We start from the raw sequence: 15978 nt of genomic DNA, 5'->3' as shown, positions 1-15978 counted from the left end.
AGATGCAAAGTTTGAATCTAATTCCATACATTTTGAATTTTCCCTCTTTTCACAGTTCCATCTCAAAAACTTCGACCCTTCCTACCAGACAGGAAGATACCTCAGAAACAAGAGTTCATGGTCATTGGTACTTGTGAGCCACAGATCTTCTTGCGTCAGTGGACCAGTGGACCCAGGCGTTGTCAGGAGTTCAACTTTTCCACGCAGCTAGACTGCAAGCTGCTAGAGTATAGGAATTTAACACACCTGCACGTTCTGCAGCCCTGTGTGATACAGGTAATTTACACTATAACTATTCAATATGATGAGGACCAATACTTTAACATAAAATTTCCTTGCAATGTGCAGTGGTATAGAAATCCAAAACAAGATTAAATTGACTAAGCAAGTGTGTTGTAACAAATTGTATCGTAAAACATTGATTGTAGTCTGTTGCTCAAGAGATCTGATCTACATTTCCGTTTCAGGGCCAGGCTACGGCCTCATGTTTACCCGAAACCAGTGTGTGGGATGCAAACATCTTTATGGAACCCATGTTTGCCACAGTCAGTCAGTATGCCATCCACACATTGGACACTGCCCTGAAAAGCTGGCAACAGGTAAAACTGACAACACTGTGTATATTCAACCACAAATGCATGGTTCATGTTTTTTGAGCACTGCCAAAAATCTGCTCTCTGAGAGGCCAGCACCACATGGTGCACTCAAATCGAATGACCTAGATGCACGGCAATGTGGAGTTGAGAGGGGTTTTGTCATCATTGATATGGAATGATTCCTTCTTGTGACTGGTTCCAGGTCACAAGTCCAAGCTTTGATCATTCAGAAGCTCCAAAATTGCAGTGCTCAATAGGTCATGCATTGCAATAAGTTTTGTGTCTGACATTTCAAAGATGGAAATATCTTAACCCGTCATAGTACTTGCAAGTTTGTTCCTGCCTCTCAGATGGGGTATAATGATACAAAATCAGTCTTTGCCGTTTGTATTTGTCTCTGGTGTGATAAATCACATTGCACATGCTAAATTTGCAGTATGTGCATTCACTCCTCCCAGAATGGAACATGTAAAATGAACTGTGCAGCAATATTGCCCATTTGGCAGAAGCAACCTGGGCACACCTGGTTAGTAGATCAGCTTCCACATCTCTTTGCATGAGCAATCAATTATGCGACCGATTTTGCAAAGGCAAACCTTTAACTGCCCGTAGTATTTACAGAATTAGGAAAGAGTGTTAGTACTCACAAAAATTGTGCCAACGGATAGTTTGCATCTGGACAAAATGTGGACTTTCAGTTTAAAAAAATAAATAAAAATTGATGATGCCTGTTAAGGATTCTTTCTCTTGAGTAATACAAACAAGCATAGGAAAGAATGACATATAAAAACAGCTATTACATTTTTAGTTATTTTATGTCAACATATCAAAAACATGTTTGTTTGTTTGTTTGTTTGTTTGTTTGTTTGTTTGTTTGTTTGTTTGTTTGTTTGTTTGTTTGTTTGTTTGTTTGTTTGTTTGTTGGGAAATTGTGGCAATTTGGTGCTTTTTGCTCTGTCTCAACCCCAATGTGGATACAAAGATTTTAGGAGATGGACACTGCAATTAGTGCAGACAAAGAATTGTACTTTGTTGCACTTACATAACTTACATGACTTGACGTTCACATAGTTGACTTAATTGAGACAAATAAAACAACTTGAGCTTCTTCTTCTCACTTTTGCTTGTCAGCAAAGTCCCTAGAAAATACTGTGTATGCTCTGATATAGAATATGCAGAAAAATATTGGCTAAAAAAATGCAGAATGAAAACCTATAGCAAAATAGAGCACTTTACAAGAATAGTTTGGATTTTATACTTTGGTATATACACACACGTATAATGTGCAGAATGGGGCCGCATTTTTAGTTCGTTGTAAATCTTGACAAAGACGACTGCAACATATCTGTTGTAGGACTTAAGCACGCCGGTCCTCATCTTCCCTCCTTTCTCAACATTCACCACTGCCTCTGGTAGCCAGCACTGCAGAGTGTTTGATGTAATGCCCAAGAAAATAGTGTAATATTTGAGTGATGACACCTGCCAAGACTTCATCTGGCCCAGGTCCTCCACCCACTTCTCTACCACACATACATGCTCGCACACTAGGGACGCTCTGGCTTTGCATGGCTCTGCTCAGCTGTGCTGACTCATTATACTGGCCTCTGGAGACGTGAAGTATCCTCATGGTTTTACTCGTGAGAAATAATAGCTGTTTGAGGGTTTTATATAGAAAAACAGCTGTGGTCTTTACCTGTGGAAAATAAAATCTATCAAATACAAGTTAGTCCTAAATCAATCATTCAGCTGAGATTTTATTTTTACTCCATCATCAAAGTTATAATTTGGTCTTTTGGATGATTGATTATATTTGAGCATTGGTTTCATTATTTTATTGGTGCAGACTCATGCTCATTCCCAATTTCTATCCGGTAATTTAGCCGTAAATAATCCTTGTATGAATAAGCACACTGATGGAAACGCGTGGTGCAGCACTGAAGTAGTGTTTTAGGCATGTTGATGTCTTTCCTCAAGTTTGCCAAACATGACCACTTGGTCATGTCATATTCCACAGGGATATTCTGAAATTCACTAGGGGAGTTGTTGAGTTTATGTATTGTTTTGATTGGACTAAACAGCAGCAACCTTGGAACTTCTACGTAACAACTTAGCTACTTTGCTTAACACAAGGGGGAAACACCTTAATGAGGCAAATGTGCTGTACGTGGGTATGGTCGTTTTGGAGACGAGGGTAGAGAGAGGTCAATCACAAAACACAGATCTTTTTGAAAATGGTAGAGCACTGGGAAAGGACGGCACTGGGAAAGGACGGCGCTTTAAATGTGTGTTTAATTTAATTGTGACTGAAGCTTTGACGTACACACATGCTCTCACATACGCACATGGTTCATACATCATAAAACGTGATCCAAATTGAAAACCTGCTTACTTGGACATTTAAACAGCCTTTGTCCTGCCACAACAGAAGACTGTATTCTCACTTGTAAACATATTGCGATTCACATGGTTCCTGGTTTCAAGGCTGTCAGGAATGTCTGTTGTGATGTGGCCTTAAGGGTCATCATTGAACCATATAGAAGAATCCTCAACTACCACACAAGTTAATGCTATTAGTCCATGTATGGTCCTACCACAGACCCAGAACCAGAACGGCTGTAACATTTCCAGATGTACAGTAATAAACACACATAAAGCTCCTGCTTTCTTACACGCTTGTAATGTACGTATAAGTATAGTAAATAACTGTACACATTGTTGTTGCTATGACAACTGTTTCTGTTGTATCCATCATAACATCAATAATATTTCTGCTGTCAGAAGTATACAATACAAATGGATTCTCAATATTAATAATCCTCACCTGGGTATTTCAATCTCCTTGGTGCTTTCTGTCAGCTCTGTCCATCAATCAAACATTTGTGTATGATTAAGCCAGTCTCATGGCAAGTAAGGATTATGGTTAAATTCAGAGTACAGTTGTGTGTTTGTTGTTTTAAAGAAAGAATGCTGTTAATATATTTATCAGATGCTTCTTTTTGAGTTCATATCCTTGAACTCAGCTTTCTTTATTACATTTTAGCCTCATGCCTCATTTTCTCCATCCCCATCTTTACTCCTCTCTGAGCCCCTAAACCTCAGGGAAGTGGCTTTGGGAGCCACACAAAAGCTTGACACTATGTATTTTCTCATAAAGTCTTCACAGGCCTTTGTGTATGCAAGCTCTGTTCTCCTTTGTCTGTTGCATACATGAACACAAACACTGCACATAGTATTTCTTCCTCTGCAAATTGAAACAACATGCCAAAAGATAGCTTCCCCGGTAGTTGCAGATGTATGGGTGCGAGTCATCTATAGAAGAATACTGAGATCAGAGGTTCTTCTCGGCCGCTTCAGTGCGGCTCGCAGATGTACATTTTTATTAGGATAAACCCCTGGAGATAAATCACTTTTTTTCAGAGGGGGTCCCATCATACAATAAAAACACCAAAATTGAAACTAAAAAGAACTGAGTCGGAAAAAAAGGACAGTAAAATACAGCCAAAAGGTTTGTTCAGATAGAAAAGTACACAAACATGTGTCCTAACTAAATACTTTTAGTAATGAAGATAAGCGCTGAAGAAAGGCCAATAGAATAAGGTTTGTTGTAAAACAAATCACAAGCAACAAATTCTAATTTATTGGTCAGATTGCTAACGATGGCACGGGTAAGACCTCCATTATCAATAGCAGAGAATTTATCTTTTATTGAATTTAAGTACAGCAGTATACATACAACTTTTAGACATGAAGCCAGATTGAATTGGTGATAAGTTATTGATATTAACAATCTACAACTATAAAATAACTTTTCAAATACCTTTGCAATGTAACAGACAATGTATGTAGACCAAATGTCATTTAGATCAAAACCGCTATTTAGTAGTTATGTATCCATTTTTCCATATAGCAGATAGCTCACGTCATCGTAGATCATCATCAATCATTTATAGCTCAATCTTGAGTGCATGTGTTCTTACAAGAACAAAACCGGATCCTTTTTTGTGACATCCACCAAATGCAGCATGACAAGAGTGTCACCTTTAAAAGGGAAGTTGAGTCAAAAATGATCTTTGCATATTATATTCTATGTGCTCCCACTAGTCCAAACATGGTATTATGTTGAATATTTTGTTCGTGTACAGGAAAATGAAATTAAGAAGATGAATTCAGCCATTTTCATTCATCTAAGGGGACTGACATTTTGACATTCTGCCGCCTTTTGTTGTCAACTGAAATTGGCCTCAAAGTACCCCAGGGCTTGCATTGCAAATGTCACATGACCAAAACCAGAAAACAGGTGAGCTGTGACTTTTGCAATGCCAGCGGGGAATACAGAAAGGGCTTCGCAATGGAGTGGAGAGTTTCTGACTTTATGTTCATCTGGTTGGCCACTCTTAATGTGTACAAGTGTAGATCTAACAATTGTTTCCTTATGTCCATTTTACAGGCTTCACTCTCTCGTTTCACTTTTTATGTGTTCTTATTTTGAATGGGTATCATTATTTACAATTTGTATTCCAGACATTTTATAGGCATGCATGTATGTGCCACTTGCATAGACTCTGAATACTCGAGTAACAGTATCTGGCTTGGTGGGTGAAATTGATACGTTGATTCCTGATGCAGAAGCTGATAGAAGTTCTCGTTTCATCTTGCTCTATTTAACAAGGCAGATTCTTCTTTTCAAATGTATTTTTCCTTATACGGTATTTATACACTTAAAATAGGTGATGGGAAGCACGGTAGGAAAGTGTTGTGACGTGCCGAACATGTCTTGTGGGTTGGATAGCATCAAAGTACAGGATTAGCAAGATGGCACCAGAAGGTTTGTAAACGTGCAGTGTCAGCTTTGATATGGAGCACATATAGTGTTCCACTGTAAAACTGAAAGTGGATTTGAAACTAGTGCAGCTGTTCCATTTCTATTTCCGTCAACTCCCCCCCCCTCTCGTTTTCGTTCTCTCTCTCCATCCCTTTCTCCCTGTCTCACTCTTTGTCTCTCTCTCGCTCTGTCCTTTTTTTTCTTTCTCGCTCTCTGTCCGTTTCCCTCTCAGTTTCTCCATCCCTCACATCCATCAAGTCCTGTTTCAGTGGGTTAAACTTTCCCATCCGTTTTCAATAGGCTCAGGACCTTAAACGTGCTTGGCAGTCAGACTGTAAGCTTTTACTGCCAGCCTCTTATAACCACCACCCCTTCCGCCATTTAAAAGTCTGTCATTTTTTGGAGTCGTGGGGCAGCAGTAAATAAGCTCTCTGAACTACATGCTGGGAGGAGTGCGCACAAGAGCTGAAATGCTTTGAATGGAGTTCAAATAAAATTATAAATTGTACATAGTATTTTTGCCCATAAGCTGTGCATTTGATTCCATCAAATGATTTATGAGTAAAAGGCATCCCTCTCTGGATGACACATCTTGGTTTTATCCGTGTGTTTAGATGAGATTAGGTACCCAGTATCACAATAACTCCTCGATTTAAGTTAACTTCTTTTTAATCCTCTCTTCAAAATATATCAAGATGGTCCTGCGCTCATTAATTAAATATGATCATCGTAATATTGCTGAAACAGCAAATAGGATGAATGAGTTATCGTTGCATGTACAGTACAATTCATTACAGTTCATTAACAAATAAATCAAAATCAGTCACTCAGAAAAACACCAATTCACTTTTTTTCCTCAAATCATTCAGGCCGAGATGTGACCCGACTTGTTCACAGCTCATACTTGCCATAGTGGTTAAGTATAAATTACGATTATTAAGTGGTTGAGTTACTAAAACAATTGCTTTATGCCACTTAAGGAAATAGGATGTGTAAAAGTCAAGTATTTCTCAAGTATAGAAACCAAGATGTATATCTGGCTCTCAGGTTCATTCTAGGCAGTATCCCGGTTCACTGTCAGCCTGTGATTTGTTTTACTACCCTGCTCCCACAAGTGAAATCACCACAATCTCCTACTGACTCACAGCTGACCTGGCAAAATCAGATTTATTTATTTTTATGTAAGGACTCATACACTGCTATCTTGATGTTGTAAATGCATTCGCAAGCAGGGCACAATTCATGATCACATGCCTAAGAGCTTTCTCCTCCTCTCACCCTCCTAAAAATCTATGATTGATTATAGTGCTCACCTCTAACCATTGTATTGCTCATTCACAGAATGGAAATCCAGAGGCTGAGGAACTAGTTTACAGCCACTATGTCATCTGCAATGATACCCATGAGACTCTGCGCTTTGGCCAGGTGGACACAGATGAGAATGTGCTGCTGGCAAGCCTCCACAGCCACCAGTACAGCTGGAGATCCCACAAATCTCCCCAGGTAACATAAACACACAAAAGCGGGGGAAGTACCTGACTACCCAGTGCTCAGATGACGTGCTACTTTATACGACTTATATAGTAAAGACAGAAAACTAGTCATTAGTGGTGCTTCCAGACAAGGCCTCGGGATTTGACTAAATTTCCTTCAAGTAATTGAGTTGTTATATGTTTCGATTTCACTCATGATATGGCTTCACACCATCACAATATATTCTTACCAAGTCGAGCATAGATATTTACATGTTGCACATGTAGTCAATGACAAATATGTTAAATTGTGATCTTCAGAAAGCAAACTAACTTTGCTTTTTGTTTTACGTCAGTGTTAACTAAGGTTAATTCTGGTTTGTGTTTTCGCCATGCGGTATGACATCATACCATTGTGAATTTACACTGCATGTCCACATTCACCCATCCATTCATCCATCCGTTTTCTATACCGCTTGTTCTCATTAGTGTCACGGGTGAGCTGGAGCCTATCCCAGCTGACTTTGGACAAGGGGTAGTGATCATCCTGAATTGCTCCCCACTCAATCAGGCACACAATTATTCACACTCACATTCACACCCAAGGACAATTTAGAGTCATCTGTTAACCTACTAAGCATGTTTTGGGAATAGGGAAAACCCACACAAGCCAATGTAGAACATGCAAACGCCACACAGAGAGGCCCAAGTTGAGATTCAAACCTGGTGTCAACTGTGTACCTCACCTCTCTCCCAACTTCCCATTCCATTCCAGAAGTAGTTATTCTCTGTTGACCGATCATACAAAGTCTGATCCGTGTTTTACATACATACAGTTGGAACTCTTTACTGTGTGGGTGTCAATGTTGTGGTTTGATGTAGATCTGTTAATTTGCTACTCAATGGCTTTTGACAACATAAACTGAAAAAGGTCAATACTGTTCCAAACAGAGCATAACTGTACTGCGTGGCAGACAGCGTGTTTCTTTAGTGGATCTGTCTGTGCCCAGACAGGGTTGGTAAAGAAGATTGATGATATTTAACCCTTTGTGGTTTTGAGGTTGAGTGGAGTGTGGGCTTGGCTGTTCAGAGCGTAAACGTGTGGGCTCGTTGAACACATGTACTCTACGACAAGTGTGAGAAAGTCAAGTTTGAGTAAAGACATTGCTATAATTACTCACAGTAAGTCAAGTTTTATTAATATTTCACTCTGGTTAAGCCGTGCTCTTGCATCATTTCAAACACCCACTTGGGAGCTTGCAATCTGCCATATTGGCACGGCAAACATCACATCTCATGTCTGAAGTGAGTCAAAATGACCTCTGTATCTTCAATATGTCTCTGAAGAAAAATTGTTCAATGATAAATAATGCTATTCTAAGATGGTTTTCTCATGTTATTTTATCATGCGGTTGTGATACAGCATATTAAATGTGTTCTCAAGATGAGCATGATTTGTGAAAGTAGATAAATAAGTAGAAGTGCAAGTCTGCCAAAACAATCCGCTAACTTATTAAGCTCGATGATAAATGTGGGCCCATACGTCCGCCTTAGGACACAAAATTATTTTTCAGGGTTACACAAATAATCAAACTGATAAAAGAAAGGGTTGTATTTCCTAAATGACAGCTTAGAGGTCTGTTTTTGTTGCTTTTGCAAATCATTTGCCAACAATTAATTGGCTGTGCTATTTTGCTTACATCCCATGCTGCTTCGGAGCGTCTCTAAAACAAGTGAACGTGATGAGCCATTAATCCCCCCAGACATCCTCTGTCATCACCGTGCAGTAACTTGTGTAGTGCAATACAACGTTGCTCCCTTTTACTGTACTTGGAAATTCATTTGAATAACTCATGACCTTTGCACCACTTATTTGCTTCCAACTGCAGACTCATTTCCCAGCTTATCTCATGGATCACCACAAAATGCTCAGATCAGTAAACCTGAGTCATGGAGGGGTTATTAACTGCTTTTGAACTTCACATGGATATCACAATTGCAACCGTTTTCTCTGGTACAGTGACTTTGCCAGAACATTTTTTTTTCCCATGAAGGTACTATACTGTAGATCCTCTTTATCCCCCTTGTTCATAGTAATTTGTACTGTGCATGATGATCGGGGCCTTCAACATTTCCTCATGGCTCTGGTATGATGTTTGTGTCCCAGCTAAAATGTCCCACAGGCACACATAAACCAGAACTTGATTTTTCTGCTGTAAAACTATCTGTCCCCTTCTCATGAATTCTCTTTCTTTCCCTGCGGATCCCCTGAAAACCCACAAAACGGGAAGCGGGTAATTGGTGGGAATTTGGTGCAGAAAGGATTGGATTAATCAAAGAAATTTAAAGAGTTGTAAAATCCACTGGGAAGAATGAAGCAAAAGCAAAGGGGCAGAGAATAATCCACGCTCACTGGTCCAGAGAACCCACAATAACAACACACAGGAAACTCAATACAGTAGTACCTTGACAAGTGCACGAACTTGAGTTTTCCAAGTTGAAAGCCATCACACTTTTTTTTTTCTTTTGGGGGTGGTTTCATGAAAGCCCCAGACACTCCGCTGCTAGATGGAGGCAGAGAATGCCAAAACTTCCATCTACCATCCAGTGTCTCACTCACAATTTGTGATGTCTAAATTGAGCTATGAACATTGTCAAAGAGCAGATTAAACTCGTAAGTCAAGGTAGCACTGGACTATGAAATTGCTCCGAAATGGCTCTCCAAAGTCTCCAGTTTTCAGTAGCTATTTGTTTTCCTCCTGCTCTCAATTAAAATCCACAAATGAGCTAGTTCCTCGGGAGCTCTTTTACCTGTTGTCTCAGTTGATTAGAAGCAGCCATGGCTAAAGCGAAACTGTGGCAGGGTATGTACTTTCTGGACCTGGATTTGACACCTCTGTTAAAATCTAAACAGCCCCATGCCTAAAATTAGATTCAGGATGCCATCATTCTCCTCCATTGGTGTTTTTTTTGCTTTTGTTAAAACTATTCCAACTGATCTGGTAATTGCTCCATCAGTTTCTGCATTCTGCCACATACAATGGAAACAAAATATCTAGCACCACTTGAAACCAAAGCAAGTAGCTGTGGAGATGCAGCATTATTTACAGTACGTCACCTGTTCTCACCTAATAGATGTGCTTGTAAAGAGTAAGAAGAGAAGGCAATACCTTGAAATGCAGTAACTTCTCATGTGCTTATGTTCAAGGAAGAACGCATAGCGTTAACATCTAAAAGTCAAGTGAGTAGTGCGTCTGTGTCCGAGCAGTCCAACCAGACAACGCTTCCAATGATGTTGACATACCTCTGAATATCTGTCACTTCTCTCCCAAGAAACGCTCCAGCAGAGTGTTTTCTCAGTGAAATGCGAACCTTGACTCAGGTCACACTCCCTCTCAGTGCTCCTATGTTTTTTTTTCTTACACCCTCTTTCTTCTGCCAATCATAACCATAAGTTGCATTAACAAGGATAAATGAGCCAGTCACGTTCTTCAGGTCGGCTGTTACCTGACCCTTACGCACACCTACAATACGTGATTGAATGTGTCCTACAGTCTGGAAATTGTCAGCGCTGGAAGTTCAGTTTTGCTTTTCAAACTCCCGCATGCCTTCACACGCCAGCATTTACCAACCAAGTTAATGTATATTTATATTGTATATCTATGTTATATATCATAGACTACTAGCCATTCGGTGATTAACAACATCCATTAAAAACACATCACTGCGTCGTGCTGTATATACTTTTATATTTAGAAGCACGTGACATCTATTCCTCCCACACTCCACCCTGTTGTTTTTCAGGACTCTAGCGTGTGGTGTGGATAGTTGAAATATCTGGCTACTCAGTACAGGAAGCAGCCTGGCTGATGAAAATCCTTGTGGTTCTTGTGGTTCAGCAGGGAGAGGGGCGTAGAAAGCCCCCAGGATTTAGGACTTTCAAGTGCCTTCAAGGAATTATCAGAATTTGAATAAATAGTGATTTACTTCACCGGCAGGCTTCTATGGTTGACTCTTTGTAGTGATTTTTATTCCCCAAAAGTGTATTCATTAGAGCATGAGCAATAGTGGTCATTGCTTCAATCCCTAGGCTGACATTATAAACCGTTGATGGAAAAGTGAGTGCTTGGAAGTTCTTTGAGTAAAGGTTCTACCCAATGGATAAATGAAGTTGCATCTAGGTCTAAATCATTTAATTTACTTTAATTAACGGTGTTTGAATGTTAGCAAAGTTGTGGGGGCAGCATTCATCCCATGCACAAATACACGACACTAATTGGCATGTTTAATTCAGCAGCTTGATCAAGTCCTGTCTCGAGTGAAATTACAAATCATCTTCAAATCAGCACCTGGAGAACTCTTAGGACCACAGGCTTAAACTAAGTTTCCCATTTGTGCTCAATGAGCGCTTATGATTTGTTGCTATGGAAATAAAATTGAATTGACTTACTTGGAATGTTTGTCCATCCATCTTGCAAATCGCTTCTCCTCACGACGGTCGCTGAATTGGTCATCCAACAATATATAAAGTAATGATTGGTTGTAGACACATTGACATTTTCACAACCCACCCTTTGTTCAACCTTTTAAAAAAAATAATCAATTCATTTCATTCCCTGGTGCCTTACTTCAGCTTCTATCGCCAGACCTTCACGAAAAATACGAAGACAATCACTTATTCATCATCACCCCGTTTTTACTGTTTTATCTCAGCATTCTTAAATCCCTCTCATCACTATCAGTCCAATATTTACTTAAGAGTGTTGTTTTTATCTCTCTGATTTTGTCTGAGATCGCATTATGACTCCACGGTGTGTATCAGATGATCCATTGTTCTGTCATGGCTCCGAGTGTGTGTGTGTATCTATGTTTATCTGTTGAAGTAATTCAACTCCCTCTGTAGTTTGTCCCACAGGAAGTGCTCCTTCTCTGACATGGGGAATTAATTCAATTATCATGTTGATGAGAGTTGAACTTGGAGAATCTTTTTTTTTTCTCCTTTGTAATTTTTTAAACATGTCAATCTGTTAGCGTTTTAAAAATGAAAGGATGAAAATATTTGCACTTTCCTGCCAAGTCTCTGGCCTTGAATCTACAACAAAGGGCTGTAACTGTGTTTGGGCAGCAAAACCATTTCTGGTCAAACTCCACATGACAAAAGTCCCCTTAATGACTCTGCCGCATTGTGACTCCAGATTTAAGCAATTGAGATCCATCTTCCAACAAGTTCCTCAAATCAAATTGGGCTATGATGTCAGCCACACAATAAAGTCTCCTACTGTGACTGAAGTCTTTTGTTTTGACTCGACTCATATCTTTTTATTTATCTTTCCATTGCTTTATGAACACTTTCTGTTAGATTGCAATTATTTTTGGGTGTGTAATCCTAAATAAAATTTATTGAGTTTTATTAAATAAATGCATAACAGATTGAGTCATGGTAAAAGTTAAATATTGAAATGTTCCAGGAAATGTTGGTCGACTGACGCAGACAGACCATACAGATAAATAAGGGAACATATTATTGAAAACTGATTAAAAAGTGTTGACTCTACGAGGTCTGTGTTTAAGTGTAAAAAAATAAACAACAAAACAGAGGTTTAGTTGTCAGACTATTTCTACAAATGTGTTATCGGATTTCAGAATGCACCTGGCACGATTAGGGAACCGACTTGATTTTTGAAAAATAAATTTCCCTTCAAAAAATGTATGTGTCTTAGACCCCAGAGTGGCTTATATGAATTTTTTTTCTTCTTCATGATGCATTTATTTTGGAAATCCCCGCAAAACAATGCAACATCTATGATTTTGTTCATTTATTTCTTGTGATTTCTGTTTTTTCCTTTGTCCAATTTTAATCTTTCCAACTTTGATCTGTTTACCTTATCATTACCAATGCAAAAAATTCCCACCTACCAAAAATTAATTCCTGGTCATTGTATATCATTCTGTCCTTCAGTGTCATTTCACATCATTAAATATCATTCCACAAGATTTCATTCCACCTTCACATGCAATTTCTCCCAAAATTGCATTCCCTCGTTTACTGTCTTTTCCTCTCCTCCTGCCATTCAACATTGTGTTCCTCTTCCAGAGTACAATCATCCACATTCTTTCATGTTCTTGGGAACCTGTTTCCAATTTGTTAGGTGGCTAGGCCAGCTAAGTGGTCTCAAAGTCATTTCACCAGGAAACACATGCCACTGTTGCTCCATAATAGCATTTATAGCCCAGAGTATGAACTATATTCATATAATTTTTCCAATTTGAAATGTTTTATGCTGGTAAATGTACAGTATATGAGTTACAAAAAAAGCTCACTTGAGTTTCTCCATGTCTAACTCACAGGATTCTTTTAGGCCTCGGAGACTTGGAGAATGTGTTTATTTGTGTAAGATTTGTCCCTCTTTGAACTATACTGCACAGTGGCAGTTCCTGGCATGATGTGTGGCCACACAGGGCCTCAATAACTCCTAGACCAATTCTAAATCCATTATTACTCTGTAATGAACCTAGTGATGTAGAACAGTACTGTTATTCCATCCTCAACTCACAGTAAAATAAACAAGGTGGTCACTAAAAGAATACTGACCTTATCCATGCTGTAAGTAAAAATGCCAACATGACACATATACTAGGTATGTAAAACAAGCACATGACTACTACTACTACTAATTTAACAATAAGACCTAGTAGTTCCCAATGCTATTTTGCAAAATGTCCCTGGACATCAGCAAGTGTTTGTTAGAGGGCAGAAGTTAAGGTAATGAGCTTGAACACGAGTGAAGTATACATAGAAAAGGATGCAAAGCATTCATTGCCACAAATAATAGAAAAGTCGAGTGAAAATTTGCCACATATACATAAATCAATTTCCGAGTAAAGCAATTAGCCCCACTGTTCTTTTTATTTTGTTTATTTTATTTTATTTTATTTATAGTAGTGTGTGTAGTAGGGTTTGCCAGGCCGAATTATTAACAGATTTAGAGGGGTAGAAAATTGGTGATACTTTTTTATATATTTTTTCTAATCGGATCAGTATTTTTAAGTGTCCGTGAAAAGAGCGCATCTAATCCTAATTTTAATCTGAACTGTTCGAATTAAAGAAATTTGGTCCATATAAATGTAGCCACTGCCTGGGAATCGAGCCTGCAAAAGCCAGTACGTATCATGTTCCACTAGTGTGCGATTTAAGTACCCCCAATCAATTTGTGAGAAATTATACAAACTTTCGATGTGGACACACTATAATCAAATTTAAAATCTAAAAATCTAAAATTAATTTTTGTTTTCATTTATTATAAATATATAAAAATGTTAATTTGCAAAGGGACCACACTCATAATCGCCAAATGATTTGGAATCATTTTTTGTTTTTTTTTGTGTTGCAAATTGAGGAAACCTCAAACTAACGTGACCTTTCAAACTCAGTGTCCGGATGACAGACAGTGTGCAACTCAGAGTGAGCATGTTTTGTGTGATTACATTCAACCATTTAGTTTAATAATCCCTCAGTAGATCATTGTGACACATGCATTGTGCTGGTTCCAGTCCGGTGCTGGAAGCTAACCAACCACCATCATTTAACCATAATCACAATATCTCCCCATGGATTGGTGTAAAAGAAAAATGGTTTGAAATTGGACTTTCACATTTATTTCTCACTCAATATACAACTTTGGAAATGCTTAATAATCTCTAAAATTGAAGATTAGCTTTTGGCAAACGATTCCAGACAGTCATGCACAAGTTCTGGAGTTCTTTGGACGAGGCAATAGATCATTCATTAGGTCTTGGGCTTCGGGAATGAAAGGTTCAGCTTGTTTGTTGGAGAGATGTTTGTCTGCTTGCCAAATACGTCGAAGTGCCCTTGAGGAAGGCATCAAACGCACTCAGAGCAGCTCAGGGGCTCAGAAGCGTTTATGCACCCCATGACTCTGACATCTTTCCATGAAAACATGCATGAGAGTCTCTTGAGAAAATGGAAATTTGGCAAGGGTATGAATAATTTAGGCCTTAATTTTCATTTAGCTGTCAGTTACAATGCTCTTGGCCCACTGGCCTGATGGTTATTCTCGTATTGGCATTGTTTTTACACAATAGTGTCAATTTATCATTCACAGTATACTTTACATTGTTAAAAAAAATTCATTGAACAATAATGCTTACTCTTGGTAGGGTTCTCCCTTTATTGAATGTGAGTGCAAGGTCTGGCTTAATTCCTGGGCTAAAAGACACCACATGTGGCAGGCTGTCTTTTTTTTTTCTGTCACAAAAGTTGGATAAGTCAGAAAGAGGCAAAACAGCTTTGTATTTTTCATTCTTGTTGTCTTACGTGTTCAATTTGAGTTAGTGATGTTTTCTTGTTTTTCATTGCTTGAGTCAGAGCTGTGATGACTTAGATGTAGTCACCGTTTGAAGTTTGAGGAGAGACACTGTTATGACGTCTGTCTCAAAGGTCAAGTTGAGCCACAAGCGTGATAACGTGCGCAGAGAGCAGGGAGGGACGACGAGGTTAAAGGAGAGAAAAGTGTTGAAATAACAAAACAGTCCTCACAGATGGTGCCGAGGTGCAACACAGACTTCCAGTAAGTGCACTACCAAACAATTTTGACCATAATTAAGTTCAGTCCAGTCCTTCTCAACGACTCACTGAGACTGAAACTAATACTAAGAATGTAAAGCAGGCTTTTAAGTTGACTGCAACTTAAAAGGTTTCCATTTCATACCGGACAGCTTAGAAAGCGGCTCAAACTTGAAGGTCCTTTCTTCTAATGCTAGTGCTGCTTTAGGGGATTATATAGTAGTTCTCCACCCCGAGGCTTAACCATAACTTCCACCACCTGGTAGTTTACACCACGTCGCCACTTTCCCTGTGATCAAGCCCACAGGGAAGGAGATCCTGGAAATTATGTCACTTCCACTCACCCAAAGGGAAGTAAAGACAGTCACAAATAAAGTGAATTCAGGCTTTGATTAAGAATGTTATTGTAAAGAAATCTGCCTTCAAACACTGAGGAAGGATTGCAGTAGAGGGAAACATGGAAGGTCTTGACCACGGCTCCCCGTGCCCTCCGACCCGAGGAGA

The 15978-nt window shown here is 39.0% G+C and overlaps 1 protein-coding gene across 3 annotated transcripts in view; it reads left to right on the top strand.

Moving 5' to 3' along the window:
* Positions 1 to 15978, top strand: part of vps13b (vacuolar protein sorting 13 homolog B) — a 210759-nt gene that overhangs the window by 172927 nt on the left and 21854 nt on the right. For all 3 annotated transcript variants that reach the window (XM_088386303.1, XM_088386304.1, XM_088386305.1), the window contains 3 exons: positions 56 to 276; positions 468 to 599; positions 6760 to 6921. In XM_088386303.1, the coding sequence (XP_088242429.1) occupies positions 56 to 276; positions 468 to 599; positions 6760 to 6921 (515 nt within the window). The remainder of the gene's footprint in view (positions 1 to 55; positions 277 to 467; positions 600 to 6759; positions 6922 to 15978) is intronic.

Source organism: Syngnathus floridae, chromosome 10, assembly GCF_059516105.1.
Source record: "Syngnathus floridae isolate MCC-2025c chromosome 10, RoL_Sflo_1.0, whole genome shotgun sequence".
Taxonomy (NCBI): domain Eukaryota; kingdom Metazoa; phylum Chordata; class Actinopteri; order Syngnathiformes; family Syngnathidae; genus Syngnathus; species Syngnathus floridae.
The sequence above is the reverse complement of the archived record's forward strand: the minus strand, read 5'-3'. Positions and strand labels throughout refer to the sequence as shown.